General features: G+C 43.4%; 1 protein-coding gene across 2 annotated transcripts in view; it reads left to right on the top strand.

Annotated features, from left to right (window-relative positions):
* Positions 1 to 15,607, top strand: part of LOC134353093 (copper-transporting ATPase 1-like) — a 130,515-nt gene that overhangs the window by 102,430 nt on the left and 12,478 nt on the right. For both annotated transcript variants that reach the window (XM_063060987.1, XM_063060986.1), the window contains exons 18-21: positions 8,762 to 8,908; positions 9,624 to 9,766; positions 10,261 to 10,464; positions 11,484 to 11,601. In XM_063060987.1, the coding sequence (XP_062917057.1) occupies positions 8,762 to 8,908; positions 9,624 to 9,766; positions 10,261 to 10,464; positions 11,484 to 11,601 (612 nt within the window). The remainder of the gene's footprint in view (positions 1 to 8,761; positions 8,909 to 9,623; positions 9,767 to 10,260; positions 10,465 to 11,483; positions 11,602 to 15,607) is intronic.

A 15,607-nucleotide genomic window follows, 5' to 3' on the forward strand; every position in this document is an offset into this window, starting at 1 on the left:
ACAGCTTTGGGCTCCTTATCAAAGAACAGATTTGCTGGCATTGGAGAGGGTTCAGAGGAGGTTCACAAGGATGATTACAGGAATGAAAGTGTTATCACATGAGGAACGTTTGATGGCAGTGGGCCTGTGCTCGCTGTAATTCAGAAGGATGAGGGGGGATCTCATTGAAACCTTTCAAATGTTGAAAGGCCTAGACAGAGTAGATGTGGAAAGGATATTTCCCATGGTGGCAGAGTCTAGGACAAGAGGGCACAGCCTCAGGATAGAGTGGCATCCATTTAAAACAGCGATGCTGAGAAATTTTGTCAGCCAGAGGGTGGTGAATTTGTGGAAGTTGTTACCAGTAGCAGCTGTAGAGGCCAGGTCATTGGGTGTATTTAAGGCGGTGATCGATAGGTTCTTGATTGGCCACGGCATCAAAGGTTAGAAGGAGAAGGCCGGGGAGTGGGGCTGAGGAGGGGTAAAAAGAAGGAACAGCCAAAATGTATCACAGCTGTGCATAGACAGGACAGCCCGGAGGACTTGTCTACAGAAGTCCTATGGGTGGGGCTGAGGAACGGGAAAGATGTGACCACACTAATAGGGTTGTATTATAGACTGCTCAATAGTCAGAGAGAATTGGAGGAGTAAATCTGTAGAGAGATAGCAGACCGATGTAAGAAACAGAAAGTTGTAATAGTAGGAGATTTTAACTTTCCACGTATTGACTGGGACTCCCACACTGTGAAAGGGCTAGATGGCTTGGAGTTTGTCAAATGTGTTCAGGAAAGTTTTCTAAATCAATATACAGAGGTACCTACGAGAGAGGATGCGATACTTGATCTCCTATTAGGGAATCAGACAGGTCAGGTGACAGAAGTATGTGTAGGCAAACATTTTGGGTCCAGTAACCATAATGTCATTAGCTTCAACTTAATTATGGATAAGGATAGGTCTGGGTAAACGAGAGGCAAGACCGCAGAGGCATGTGACGTCAGCCAGTAGAGCGTGAAAGGTTTAAAAAGGCAAGGAATCTTTAATGGATTTTGATTTGGAGCAAGAAGGCTGCAAGTGAACGGCTGATTTTCGGAGCCAAGGCAGTTTTTACTACTCGGGGTAAAAGAAAGGTAAGACTGCGCAGGCGCGTGACGTCAGCCAGTAGAGCATGAAAGGTTTAAAAAGAAGGCCGACATATCCAGCGGGCAGCAGAGTGAGAGGGCTTTAGCTCAACGGGACGAGGCAAGGTAGGTTTACTGGTGTTATTTGCAGAAAGGAGGAAGTATGTGTGTGAGGCCAGTTTTCTGTGCTCAGTGCCAGATGTGGGAGGTCCTGGAGTCTCCCAGCCTCCCGGACGGCCATATCTGCACCAGGTGTGTTGAGCTGCAGCTCCTAAGGGACCGAGTTAGGAAACTGGAGATGCAGCTTGATGACCTTTACCTGGTCAGGGAGAGCGAGGAGGTGATAGAAAGGAATTATAGGCAGGTGGTCACACCGGGGCCACAGGAGACAAGTGGGTCACAGTCAGGAGGGGAAAGGCAAGAGTCAGGTATTAGAGAGTACCGCTGTGGCTGTATCCCTTGACAATAAGTACTCCTGTTTGAGTACTGTTGGGGGTCGGCCTACCTGGGGGAAGCAACAGTGGCCGTGCCTCTGGCACAGCATCTGGCCCTGTGGCTCAGAAGGGTAGGGAAAGGCAGAGGGAGGCAGTAGTGATAGGGAACTCTCTAGTTAGGGGGTCAGACAGGCGATTCTGTGGACACAGGAAAGAAACTTGGATGCTAGTTTGCCTCCCAGGTGCCAGGGTCTGGGATTTTTCAGATCACGTCCAAGACATCCTGCAGTGGGAGGGAGAACAGCCAGAGGTCGTGGTACATATTGGTGCCGATGACATAGGTAGGAAAAGGGAAGAGGTCCTGAAAAAAGAGTACAGGGGGTTAGGAAGGAAGTTCAGAAGCAGGACCGCAAAGGTAGTAATCTCGGGAATACTGCCTGTGCCACGCAACAGTGAGAATAGGAATAGAATGAGGTGGAGAATAAATGCGTGGCTGAGGGATTGGAGCCAGTGGCAGGGATTCAGATTTCTGGATTGGCAGATGAAGTTTAATGCTGATAAATGTGAGGTGCTACATTTTGGTAGGACTAATCAAAATAGGACATACATGGTAAATGGTAGGGCATTGAAGAATGCAGTAGAACAGAGGGATCTAGGAATAATGGTGCATAGTTCCCTGAAGGTGGAATCTCACGTGGATTGGGTGGTGAAGAAAGCTTTTGGTATGCTGGCCTTTATAAATCAGAGCATTGAGTATAGGAGTTGGGATGTAATATTAAAATTGTACAAGGCATGGGTGAGGCCAAATTTGGAGTATTGTGTACAATTCTGGTCACCGAATTATAGAAAAGATGTCAACAAAATAGAGAAGGTACAGAGGAAATTTACTAGAATGTTACCTGGGTTTCAGCACTTAAGTTACAGAGAAAGGTTGAACAAGTTAGGTCTTTATTCTTTGGAGCGTAGAAGGTTGAGGGGGGACTTGATAGAGGTATTTAAAAATTATGAGGGGGATAGATAGAGTTGACGTGGATAGGCTTTTTCCATTGAGAGTAGGTGAGATTCAAACAAGTGGACATGAGTTGAGAGTTGGGGAGCAAAAGTATAGGGGTAACATGAGGGGGAACTTCTTTACTCAGAGAGTGGTAGCTGTGTGGAACGAGCTTCCGGTAGAAGTGGTAGAGACAGGTTCGGTTTTGTCATTTAAAAAAAAAATTGGATAGGTATATGGACAGGAAAGGAATGGAGGGTTATGGGCTGAGTGCAGGTAGATGGGACTAGATGAGAGTAAGCGTTCCGCATGGACTAGAAGGGCAGAGATGGCCTGTTTCCGTGCTGTAATTGTTATATGGATCATTGAGACCTTGTTTAGGGCAGATGTGACCTGTACAAAAAGGACGGGTTGCACTTGAATCCCGGGGGACCAATATCCTCGCTGGGAGGTTTGCTAAGGCTGCTGGGGAGAGTTTAAACTAGAATTGTTGGGGGGTGGGAACTGAACTGAAGAGACTGGGGAAGAGGAGGTTGGCTCACAAATAGAGAAAGCTTGTAGACAGTGCGAGAGGGAGGATAGGCTGGTGATAGAGAAGGGACGCGCTCAGACCGAAGGTTTGAGATGCGTCTATTTTAACGCAAGGAATGTTGTGAACAAAGCGGATGAGCTTAGAGCGTGGATCAGTACTTGGAGATACAGAGACTTGGATGGCTCAGGGACAGGAGTGGTTACTCAAGTGCCAGGTTTTAGATGTTTCAGAAAGGACAGGGAGGGAGGCAAGCGAGGTGGGGGCGTGACACTGTTGATCAGAGATAGTGTCACGGCTGCAGAAAAGGTGGACGCCATGGAGGGATTGTTTACGGAGTCTCTGTGGGTGGGAGGTTAGGAACAGGAAGGGGTTAATAACTTTATTGGGTGTTTTTTATAGGCCGCCCAATAGTAACAGGGATATCGAGGAGCAGATAGGGAAACAGATCCTGGAAAGGTGTAATAATAGCAGAGATGTCATGATGGGAGATTTTAATTTCCCAAATATCGATTGGCATCTCCCTGGAGCAAGGGGTGTAGATGGGGTGGAGTTTGTTAGGTATGTTCAGGAAGGTTTCTTGACACAATATGCAGATAAGCCTATAAGAGAAGAGGCTGTACTTGATTTGGTATTGGGAAATGAACCTGGTCAGGTGTCAGATCTCTCAGTGGGAGAGCATTTTGGAGATAGTGATCGTAATTCTATCTCTTTTACAATAGCATTGGAGAGAGATAGGAACAGACAAGTTAGAAAAGGGATTGGAGTAAGGGGAATTATGAGGCTATCAGGTGGGAAATTGGAAGCTTAAATTGGAAACAGATGTTCTCAGGGCAAAGTACGGAAGAAATGTGGCAAATGTTCAGGGGATATTTGTGTGGAGTTCTGCATAGGTACGTTCCAATGAGACAGGGAAGTTATGGTAGGGTACAGAACCGTGGTGTACAAAGGCTGTAATAAATCTAGTCAAGAAGAAAAGAAAAGCTTACAAAAGGTTTAGAGAGCTAGGTAATGTTAGAGATCTAGAAGATTATAAGGCTAATAGGAAGGAGATTAAGAAGGAAATTAGGAGAGCCAGAAGGGGCCATGAGAAGGCCTTGGTGGGCAGGATTACGGAAAACCCCAAAGCATTCTACAAGAATGTGAAGAGCAAGAGGGTAAGGTGTGAAAGAACAGGACCTATCAAGTGTGACAATGGGGAAGTATGTATGGAACTGGAGGAAATAGCAGACGTACTTAATGAATACGCAAACACAAGGAAATCTGCAGATGCTGAAATTTCAAGCAACACACATAAAAATTACTGGGGAACGCAGCAGGCCAGGCAGCATCTATAGGAAGAGGTACAGTCAACGTTTTGGGTCCTGAGGAAGAGTCTCAGCCGTTGACTGTACCTCTTCCTATACATACTGCCTGGCCTGTTGCGTTCACCAGCAATTTTTATGTGTGGTACTTAATGAATACTTCAGTATTCACTATGGAAAAGGATCTTGGTGATTATAGTGATGACTTGCAGCAGACTGAAAAGCTTGAGCATATAGATACTAAGGAAGAGGATGTGCTGGAGCTTTTGGAAAGCATCAAGTTGGATAAGTGGCTGGGACCAGATGAGATGTACCCCAGGCTACTGTGGGAGGCAAGGGAGGAGATTGCTGAGCCTCTAGCAATAATCTTTGCATCGTCAATGGAGATGAGAGAGGTTCCGGAGGATTGGAGGGTTGCGGATTTTGTTCCTTTATTCAAGAAGGGGAAGTAGAGATAGCCCAGGAAATTATAGACCAGTGAGTCTTACCTCAGTGGTTGGTAAGTTGATGGAGAAGATCTTGAGAGGCAGGATTTATGAACATTTGGAGAGGTATAATATGACTAGGAATAGTCAGCATGGCTTTGTCAAGGGCAGGTCATGCCTTACGAGTCTGAATGAATTTTTTGAGGATGTGACTAAACACATTGATGAAGGAAGAGCAGTAAATGTAGTGTATATGGATTTCAGCAAGGCATTTGATAAGGTACCCCATGCAAGACTTATTGAGAAAGTAAGGAGGCATGGGATCTAAGGGGATATTGCTTTGTGGATCCAGAAATGGCTTGCCCACAGAAGGCAAAGAGTGGTTGTAGACAGGTCACATTCTGCATGGAGGTCGGTCACCAGTGGAGTGCTTTAGGGATCTGTTCTGGGACACTTACTCTATATGATTTTTATAGATGACCTGGATGAGGAAGTGGAGGGATGGGTTAGTAAATTTGCTGATGACACAGGGTTGGAGGTGTTGTGGATAGTGTGGAGGGCTGTCAGTGGAACATTGATAGGACGCAAAACTGGGCTGAGAAGTGGCAGATGGAGTTCAACCCAGATAAATGTGAAGTGGTTCACTTTGGTAGGTCAAATATGATGGCAGAATATAGTATTAATGGTAAGACTCTTGGCAGTGTGGAGGATCAGAGGGATCTTGGGGTCCGAGTCCATAGGACGCTCAAAGCAGCTGCTCAGGTTGACTCAGTGGTTAAGAGAGTGAACAGTTCATCAATCATGGAATTGAATTTAGGAGCCAAGAGGTAATGTTGTGGCTATATAGGACCCTAGTCAGACCCCACTTGGAGTACTGTGCTCGGTTCTGGTCGCCTCACTGCAGGACGGATATGGAAGCCATAGAAAGGGTGCAGAGGAGATTTACAAAGATGTTGCCTGGATTGGGGAGCATGCCTTATGAGATTAGCTTGAGTGAACTTGGCCTTTTCTCCTTGGAGCGATGGAGGAGGAGAGGTGACCTGAAAGAGGTGTATAAGATGATGAGAGGCATTGATCGTGTGGATAGTCAGAAGCTTTTTCCCAGGTCTGAAATGGTTGCCACAAGAGGACACAGGTTTAAGGTGCTGGAGAGTAGGTACAGAGGAGATGTCAGGGGTAAGTTTTTTACTCAGAGAGTGGTGAGTGTGTGGAATGGGCTGCCAGCAACGGTGGTGGAAGCGGATACGATAGGGTCTTTTAAGAGACTTTTGGATAGGTACATGGAGCTTAGAAAAATAGAGGGCTATATGTAAGCCTAGTAATTTCTAAGGTAGGAACATGTTTGGCACAACTTTGTGGGCCAAAGGGCCTGTATTGTGCTGTAGGTTTTCTATGTTTCTATGGTCCTTGAGCTGAGGTTCTAAATTGGAGAAGGACCAATTTTGTGGAAATGACAAAGGATCTAGGAAGAGTGGATTGGGATAAGTTGTTTTCTGGCAAGGATGTGTTCAGTAAGTGGAAGGCCTTCAAAGATGAAATTTTGAGAGTGCAGAGTTTGCATGTTCCTGCCAGGATTAAAGACAAAGTTAACAGGCATAGAGAACTTTGGTTTTCAAGGGATATTGGCGATCTGGTTAAGAAAATGAGAGAGGTATATAGCAGGTATAGGCAACAAAGAACAAATGAGTTACTTGAAGAGTATAGAAAATGTAAGAAAATACTAAAGAAGGAAATCAGGAAGGCAAAAAGAAGACGTGAGGTTGTGATAATGTGAAGGTAAACCCAAAGGGTCTCTACAAGTATATTAAGAGTAAAAGGATAGTAAGGGACAAAATTGGTCCCCCAGAAGATCAAAGTGTTCCTCTATGTGTGGAGCCTCATGAGATGGGGGAGATCTTAAACAATTTTTTTGCATCAGTATTTACTCAGTAAACTGGCATAGTGTATATGGAAGGAAGGGAAACAAGTAGTAGTGTCATGGAACATATAGAGATTAAAGAGAAAGAGGTGCTTGCTGCCTTACAGCGAATAAAGGTAGATAAATCCCCCGGGCCTGACATGATATTTCCTTGAACCTTGAGAGAGACTAGTGTAGAAATTGCAGGGGCCCTGGCAGAAATATTTAAAATGTCGTTAGCCACGGGTGCGGTGCCGGAGGATTGGAGAGTAGCTCATGTTGTTCCGTTGTTTAAAAAAGGCTCCAAAAATAAACCAGGTAATTACAGGCTGGTGAGCCAGATATCAGTAGTGGGTAAATTATTGGAAGGTGTTCTGAAAGATCAGATATACAAGAATTTGGACAGCCAAGGGCTGATTAAAGATAGTCAGCATGGCTTTGTGTGTGGTAGATAATGTTTAGTGAATCTTGTAGAGTTTTTCAAGGAGGTTACCAGGAAAGTAGATGAAGGAAAGGCTGTAGATGTTCTCTACATGGACTTTGGTAAGGCCTTTGACAAGGTCCCACATGGGAGTTTAGTTCAGAAGGTTCAGGCACTAGGTATCCACGGAGAGGTTGTAAACTGGATTCGAAATTGGCTGTGTGGGAGAAGACAGAGAGTGGTGGTGGATGATTACTTCTCAGACTGGAGGCCTGTGACTAGTGGTGTGCCTCAGGGATCTGTGCTGGGACCATTGTTGTTTGTTGTCTATATCAATGAGCTAGATGATAATGTGGTAAATTGGACCCGCAAGTTTTTCTGATGACATTAAGATTGGAGGCGTTGTGGACAGCGAGAAAGGCTTTCAAAGCTTGCAGAAGGATCTGGACCAACTGGAAAAATGGGCCAGAAAATGGCAGATGGAATTTAGTGCAGACAAGTGTGAGGTGTTGCATTTTGGAAGGACAAATCAAGGTAGGACATACACAGTAAATTGTAGGACACTGAGGAGTGCGGAGGAACAAAGGGATCTGGGAGTTCAGATAATTCCCTGAAAGTGGTGTCACAGGTAGACAGGGTTATAAAGAAGACTTTTGGCATTCTGGCATTCATACAACAAAGTACTGAGTATTGGAGTTGGGATGTTATGGTGAGGTTGTATAAGACATTGGTGAGGCCAAATTTGGAGTATTGTGTGTAGTTCTGGTCACCTAACTATAGGAAGAATATCAGTAAGATTGAAAGAGTGCAGAGAATATTTACTAGGATGTTGCCAGGTCTTCAGGAGTTAAGTTACAGGGAAAGATTGAACAGGTTAGGACTTTATTCCTTGGAGCGTAGAAGAATGAGGGGGAATTTGATAGAGGTTTACAAAATTATGAGGGGTATAGACAGAGTAAATGTGAATAGGCTCTTTCCACTTAGATTAGGAGAGATAAATACGAGACGACATGGCTTTAGGGTGAAAGGGGAAAGGTTTAGGGAGGGGGAACATTAGGGGGAACTTTTTCACTCAGAGAGTGGTGGGAGTGTGGAACAAGCTGCCATCTGACGTGGTAAATGCGTGCTCACTCTTAAGTTTTAAGAATAAATTGGATAGATACATAGATGGGAGAGGTCTGGAGGGTTATGGACTGGGAGCAGGTCAATGGGACTAGCAGAATAAAGTTTCGGCACAGACTAGAAGGGCTGAATGGCCTGTTTTCTGTGCTGTAGTGTTCTATGGTTCTGTGATTAAATGGTGGAGCAGACACAATGGGCCAAATGGCCTAATTCTGCTCTTATGTTTTATTGTCTTGCATTTCTTGTATTCTTGTAAATATTCCCTGCACTCTGTTGATTATTTCTGTATCATTTATATATAACCAGAACTATATGCAGTAGTGAGCAAGTGTTACTGTGTATCTAGTTACACTGAATATGACTTATTTATGTATTGAACTTAACGTGTTGAGTTTGTATTGTCTTTTATTGTTTTTTTGTGGCTCTGATTCTTTAATCTTTTCCCAATTTAATCTAATTAGTAAAGCAAACTTTGTGGAAACATCACTGCTCTGTAAAATACCACCAACATGCTTTTATTGATTTTTCTTTACTGAAACAGGCCCAGGGAAATCTCAGATCTTTTCAGTGCTGATTGGAAATCGCGAGTGGATGAAAAGGAATGGGCTAATTATTAGTAAAGATGTGGATGGTTGCATGACGGAACATGAAAGCCAGGGTCATACAGCGATACTGGTCACTGTGGATGGTGAGAATTTGAGCAGTTTCTCATTTCATTCAAGTATTTCCACCTTGAGAAGAGAACAAAGACATGCTTGAATATTGAACTCTTTTTGAGGAATGTATTCTAATTGTCTGTCCAAGTAATCAAATGACTTTTCCACCTTAGATTTTTGCTAGTATGATCAGTTACTTGGCAAGATAGTACAATTTGATGCTTTGTATTTAAAGGTGTTCCCAGAGTATCTTTGGGGCATTTTCAACACCAATTTGGAATAAATTGGGGATGATAGATCAGCTGTACGTTTGCAATTAATTTGAAGTATAAAAGGTTTCTAAAGCAAAAGATTAATTGTTGGAAGATCTCAGCAAGTCAAGCACGATCTGTGGAGACAAGGGGATGGTCAGCATTTTGGTTTGAGACCCTACAAGAGCACCAGTCCTGATGAACGGTTTTGAATGGAAACGTAGACAATCCCCTTGCCTTTACAATACTGCCTTACCCACTTAGGTGTTCCTACAGCTTTTTCTTCCAGGTTCTAGGTTCAGTGGTCTCGTGTCTTCAAAAGGTTTCTGTACCTAATCAGTCAAAGAAGCAGAATAGACCAGATCAAAGTAAAGCACAACCATATGTATTACTATAACAAACTTTGAAAGTTTTCCCTATCCTATGCATGTCTCGTGCGTACACACAGATTTTAATATTTCTGCTTGTGTTATCCATGTTTCATTAAACAAAACAGGTGTACTGTGTGGAATGGTAGCGATTGCAGATATTGTGAAGCCAGAAGCAGACTTAGCTGTCCACACTTTGAGGAGCATGGGGCTGGACGTGGTTCTTATGACTGGAGACAACAGTAAAACAGCCAGGGCCATTGCTGCTCAGGTGGGTTGATGTTCCAATATTTACCATTTTTTGTGCAGCGGTGTTAACAAGTATCAGAAGACCTTTAGTGACCAAGACTTGCTCAAGCTGTGGAACTGCGAGCTTTGGGAATGAACACAAGCAGACTGATTTACTGAGGAAAGGTAGGCTTGGGCAATCGTGTCCTCACCTGATGACATCGTTCTCAAAAGCTGTGATCTAACGTTTGGCTTCAATATGCCAACCTGATATTTAACGGAGATAAAGTGATTGAATTTCAAAGATGGAAATCTTGGGTGAGCTAGACATGCCCATAGGATTAAGCACAAGCTTCTCTTTTGAAGCAAATGATTATTAAATGATCTTGACAAAAATGCTTCTTGGAATAGTGCTTTTTTTTTGGTGGGAGGAGAAGAAAAAGGCCGTTGTTTAGTGTGAGTGGGACGCGTTAATTTCATTTTTCAATATTTCTATGAAAGATCTAATAACTTGATTTTTTTTTCCTTTGTTGTTAGGTTGGCATCACCAAGGTATTTGCTGAAGTCCTTCCCTCACACAAGGTGGCAAAAGTGGCGCAGCTGCAGAAAGAAGGGAATATTGTGGCAATGGTGGGTGACGGTGTGAATGACTCTCCAGCACTGGCGATGGCTGACGTTGGAATTGCCATTGGAACAGGCACAGATGTAGCTATTGAAGCAGCAGATGTTGTTTTAATTCGGGTGAGCTGAAAACTCTTTCGTCATCACTTGTATTTCAACAATATTTGCACAGTGACCCAAGATAGGAAATCCATGAGGAATGCATGAGACAAGTCAGCTGCATTCACGGAACACAGTGGTGATGGGGATTAGCATGAACTAAAATGAATTGAATGATGATGTTGAAGAAGCACAGGATACAATGCTGCTTTGAAGGCAATTGAGGTTTCATTTTGGGATAAAAATGAGAAATGCTGTCTTGAAAATTTGCAAGCCTTCAAAAAGGCTTTCCCACATAGAAAATATGAATGGCCTTTAATTTTGTACAAATAACATATTATACCTCCAGAATGTATTTGCACTTTCCAATAAATGCTGGAAGCAGTTCACAGTTTAAGCAGCATCTGTTAAGATAGGAACAGTGTTGAAGTTTCAGGAAGATAACTTTTCATCAGAATTGCATTTTGAATCTTTCATTGGTTATGAAATTAACCTGATTGTGGCAGCTTAGAAATGAAAATTATGAAAAACTGGGACCAGGAGACATTACTGTGATGTGTCATTAAAAACCCAACTAGCTGATAAACATTCTTTTTAGAAGAGAGAACCGACTGTCTTTGTCTGCCCTTGGGATGCCAGTCTGATTATTAGAATCATTGGTTCTTTTATTTGAAGTGGTCAGCAAACTGGTACAGAAGGCATACCGCTACCGTTCTATAATGGACCCTGCCAATGGCAACCATGTGCTCAAGAATAAATTGTGAAAATTAAGTTAAGCTCAATGCTTCTCCTATTTGGGTTGCATCCCTGGCATGCTCATGGAGAATGGTTCAATGGTACCAATTAATGTCACAGAAAAAGTGCGAGAACCCCAAGGTCTCCCCACCCTCCTTCCATGCACAAGCATTAAAGCATCAACCTTCCCCCCCAGCACTTATTCGAGCAGAAAGCAGCCACACCCCCACCACCCACCATGGAGTTAAAATAGTGTGGAGAGGCTGTACCAAACAGTAGTAATATCACTTTTCTTTGCTTTACAGAATGATCTTCTTGATGTAGTGGCAAGTATTCATTTGTCCAAAAAGACAGTCCGGCGAATTCAGATAAACTTCGTGTTTGCTTTAATTTATAATATTGTTGGTATTCCCATAGCTGCTGGTAAGCATGAGCTATTTTTTCTTCAATTTTCTAAATATTCTGCTGGTAATGCATGTATATGCACTCGTTTGTGGATTCTTCTGATGAATGTTAACATGAAATTATTGAAATTAAACTTCATTTATCATTGTTTCAGCTATAACTGTGTCAAGATCTATCTTATAACTAATTTCAGTGATATTATTTTCCCCAAACTCCAGTTTTATGTCACTTTCCCAATTTCCCTTGGGATCTACCAACAAACAACTTGAGTCATAATTTGAACTCTGAATCTGATATTTGTATATGGTAGTTCCTTCTGGGAATCTATTACTTTGCCTTTATTCCTACGTGACAAGTTACAAGCTTTATCTGGCCATTATTCTGCATGGATGTTTTGATTTATTTCTACTCCTTATGGGCACGCACCTATCAAGTTTTTTTTGTTTGAAAGTGGCAAATTAGTTTCAACGTGACATGTTACACTTTGGGAGCCAAAGGTAAGGGGAAAGGATAGAGTAAATGGCAGTATCCCTAGGATCTTGGGGTGCAAGTTCATAGTTCCCTGAAAGTGGCAATGTGTGTAGATCGGATGCTAAGGAAGGTGTATGGTTTGCTTGCCTTCCTCAGTTGGGATGTTGAGTATAAAAGTCAGGCAGTCAAGTTACAGTTGTATAAAGCTTTAGTTGCGCCCCATTTGGAGTATTGTGTAGGTCAGGGTTCCCCGATTAGTTTTCCACAAGGGCCAAATTATGTCAAGCCTGCCAAGCCAAGGGCCAAAATGTCCAGGGTTTTTTTTCATTACACCAGTAAGTTGTTTTATGGGCAGATGTTGTTGTTGCTGCTATTACCATTATTATCAGTAGTAGTAGTGGTAGTAGTAATAATTTAGGCCTAGGATTCTCAAAGCCTGTGTTGTGGGTCACACAAGAAAAAAATGCACTCTTGAAACAAAATAAGTCCAAAACCAACCATTTAATTATGACAACATACATCAAAGTTGCTGGTGAACGCAGCAGGCCAAGCAGCATCTATAGAAAGAGGTGCAGTCGACGTTTCAGGCCGAGACCCTTCGTCAGGACTAACATTTAATTATGACTCTAGCTATCACAACTGTCAGCTGTCACATTGAGAACTCATCTGGGACTTAAAATATACACACACACACACACACACACACTGTAAACATGGTAGTCTTCACCACTTCTCTTCCACATAATGAGTTTTAGTAATACTGCCTTTTCCACTGTTTCTGTTCTCTCATTTAATCTATTTGTTCTTTTTAATTAAGCTATGTAGCATTTGAAGTATGAAGAGTAGCTATAAATGAAATTATCAGTATTATTGTTGTTGTAATATTATTATACCACAATAAGATTGACAAATGGACAAAAATAAATTGATTCACTCACCAATCAGTGAGAGAAGTGACAGCGACGGGATGAGGCCATCCTTCTGATGTCGGCCCTGTATTCTGTTGTGGCAATCCTGAGGCACTGGCCAGGATGTGCATTGGAGAGTCTGTTTCTGTCCTGGTTCTTGATAGAGTTCATTGAAGAAAACAATGACTCACATATGTACATGCAGGGGAACAGTGTGAGTAGGAGCATTGCAATAGCTCTCGTGTTTTTGAATTGAGCTTGGGGAACCACTTTGATCCAAAAGTCACTCACCCCAACGTCCTTGTGTTGTGCTTTGAGCAAATCAGATGTTCCCTTTTCCAAGACCTCCATCTGAAGAGTTGCCTCACCTATGGAAGGCACCAGCCTTTTGGCCTCTGAAGTCCACTGGCTGTCAGCGGAAACGGAGAACGGCTGTCTCAGGAAGAGTAGGATGGTACCTGCGAGTTTAGGGGAGCTTTCTAATCGTTCCCTGAAGTTTTCTGCCAGGCTCGTCACGAAATCCTTCATCATTGGATCCTCCCGCATTTCGTTCTTCTCGCAATGCTCCCGCAGATGTGGAAAGTGCAACCTTCTCCTGTGAATGTCTCTCTCCAAAAGGTTCAGCTTTGACGGGAAAGCTTCAATTGCCTCATACATGTCCGCAACAGTGTGGTTGTTGCCTTGTAATTGCAGATTAAGTTGATTTAGATGAGACATGATGTCACACAAAAAAAGAACATGTTCCATCACCTTGTTGTCACTTAAAAACCTCTTAAATCCTTGGGCTTTTTGGCTCTGCAGGCTGAATAAAAATGACACAAGCTCATCGTGCAGGTCACACACCCTCTCTAACACACGCCCTTTGCTCAGCCAGCGAACATCATTATGCAGCAAAAGATCTTTGTGTTCTGCTGACATTTCCTCCAGCAATGCTCTGAAAAGCCGATGTTGCAGACTAGAACTTTCACGACCGAAATTTACCAGTCTCGTCACAGTATCCATCACCTCTTTCATTTCCCCACATAGTTTTGCGCACAACACTGATTCGTGAATAATGCAATGAAATGCCAAGAGTGCTGGGTTAACAGCGGCAAACCTGCTTACCAAGCCCTTGTGTTGTCCCACCATCGACAGAGCCCCATCAGTGACAACGGACGCAATTTTGCTCACATCCAAGCCATTCTTCTCAAAGAACTGTGGCAATTCATTAAAAATTATTTCCCCAATTGTGTGCCCAGGCAGAGGAAGCAAACAAAGTAGCTCTTCCCGAAAGGTCTTCCCATCAAAAAACCTTGCGAACACAGATAGCTCTTCCATATCGGTTCGGTCACAGGATGAGTCTATGGCTAGTGATATGGCTTCTGCTTTCTCCAAATCGGTGAGTAGATTGGAAAAACACTCCTCCACTAAAACTTCGACTCTTCTTGTTGCCGTGTTAGCCGACAATTGCACCATCTTTAATAGCTCCATAACCGTTTTCTTGGTTTTCTCATCATGACTTAAAACTTCACCAACCATATCAATTGCACACGTTTTAGTCAACTCGGCACCACGCTCTACGGGGGCGTAGGTCAAGTGTACGGTGTGGGATGAGGTTAAAATAAATTAGAGCAGCGTGCGCTTTATTTATGTGTTATGACAGGTGAGTTCACGTAAGTGCCAGTGGGTCGGCGGGGTCCAGACATTTGGTTCTCGCGGTCCGGACCTGGCCCGCAGTCCGCCTATTGGGGTTGTCTGGTGTAGAGTTTTGGTCCCCCCATTATAAGAAAGATGCGGAAGCCTTGGAGAGAGTGCTGAAGAGGTTCACCAGGATTTGGGAGTATTAGCTAGGGCTTTACTTCCAGATGAGCTCACTGTCAAAGCATGGGGGATCCATCAAAGTCCAACATCCCCTGGTGATCTTATAATTTCAATCTCTGAGGCTGACGTGCGAGCAGCCTTCAGCAGAGTGAACCCACGAAAAGCATCCGGCCCAGCAGGGTACCTGGCCAAGTGGTAAAGATGTATGCTGACCAACTGGCTTAACTGTTCACTGAGGTCTTCAACCTCTCGTTTCAGCAGTGTGAGGTACCCACTTGCTTCAAGCAGGCTTCAATTGTACCAGAGCCCAAGAAGAGCATAGTGACCTGCCTCAGTAACTATTGCCCAGTAGTACTTACATACACAGTGATGAAGTGTTTTGAGAGGTTGAAGATGAAACATCAATTCCTGCCTAAGAAGAGACTTAGACCGCTTCAATTTGCCAACCGGAGCAACAGGTCCACAACAGATGCCATCTCATTGACTCTTCACTCAACGCTGGAACAATTGGACAGCAAAGGTGCATACATCAGGATTTTCTTTATTGACTACAACTCAGCATTCAACATCATCATCCCCTCAAAACTAGTCAATAAACTCCAAGACCTTGGCCTCAATAGCTTCATTTGCAATTAGATCTTGGATTTCCTCACTCGCAGATCTCAGTCAGTTCAGATTGGCAACAACATCTCCTTTACGATTTCCATTAGCACAGATGCACCACAAGACTGTGTGCTTAGCCCCCTCCTCTACTCGCTTTACACTTACGATTGTGTGGCTGAGTTCATCTCCAATACCATATTCAAGCTTGCTGACGACAGCACTACCGTTGGCCAAATCAAAGG

This window comes from Mobula hypostoma, chromosome 10 (assembly GCF_963921235.1).
Source record: "Mobula hypostoma chromosome 10, sMobHyp1.1, whole genome shotgun sequence".
NCBI classification, from domain to species: domain Eukaryota; kingdom Metazoa; phylum Chordata; class Chondrichthyes; order Myliobatiformes; family Myliobatidae; genus Mobula; species Mobula hypostoma.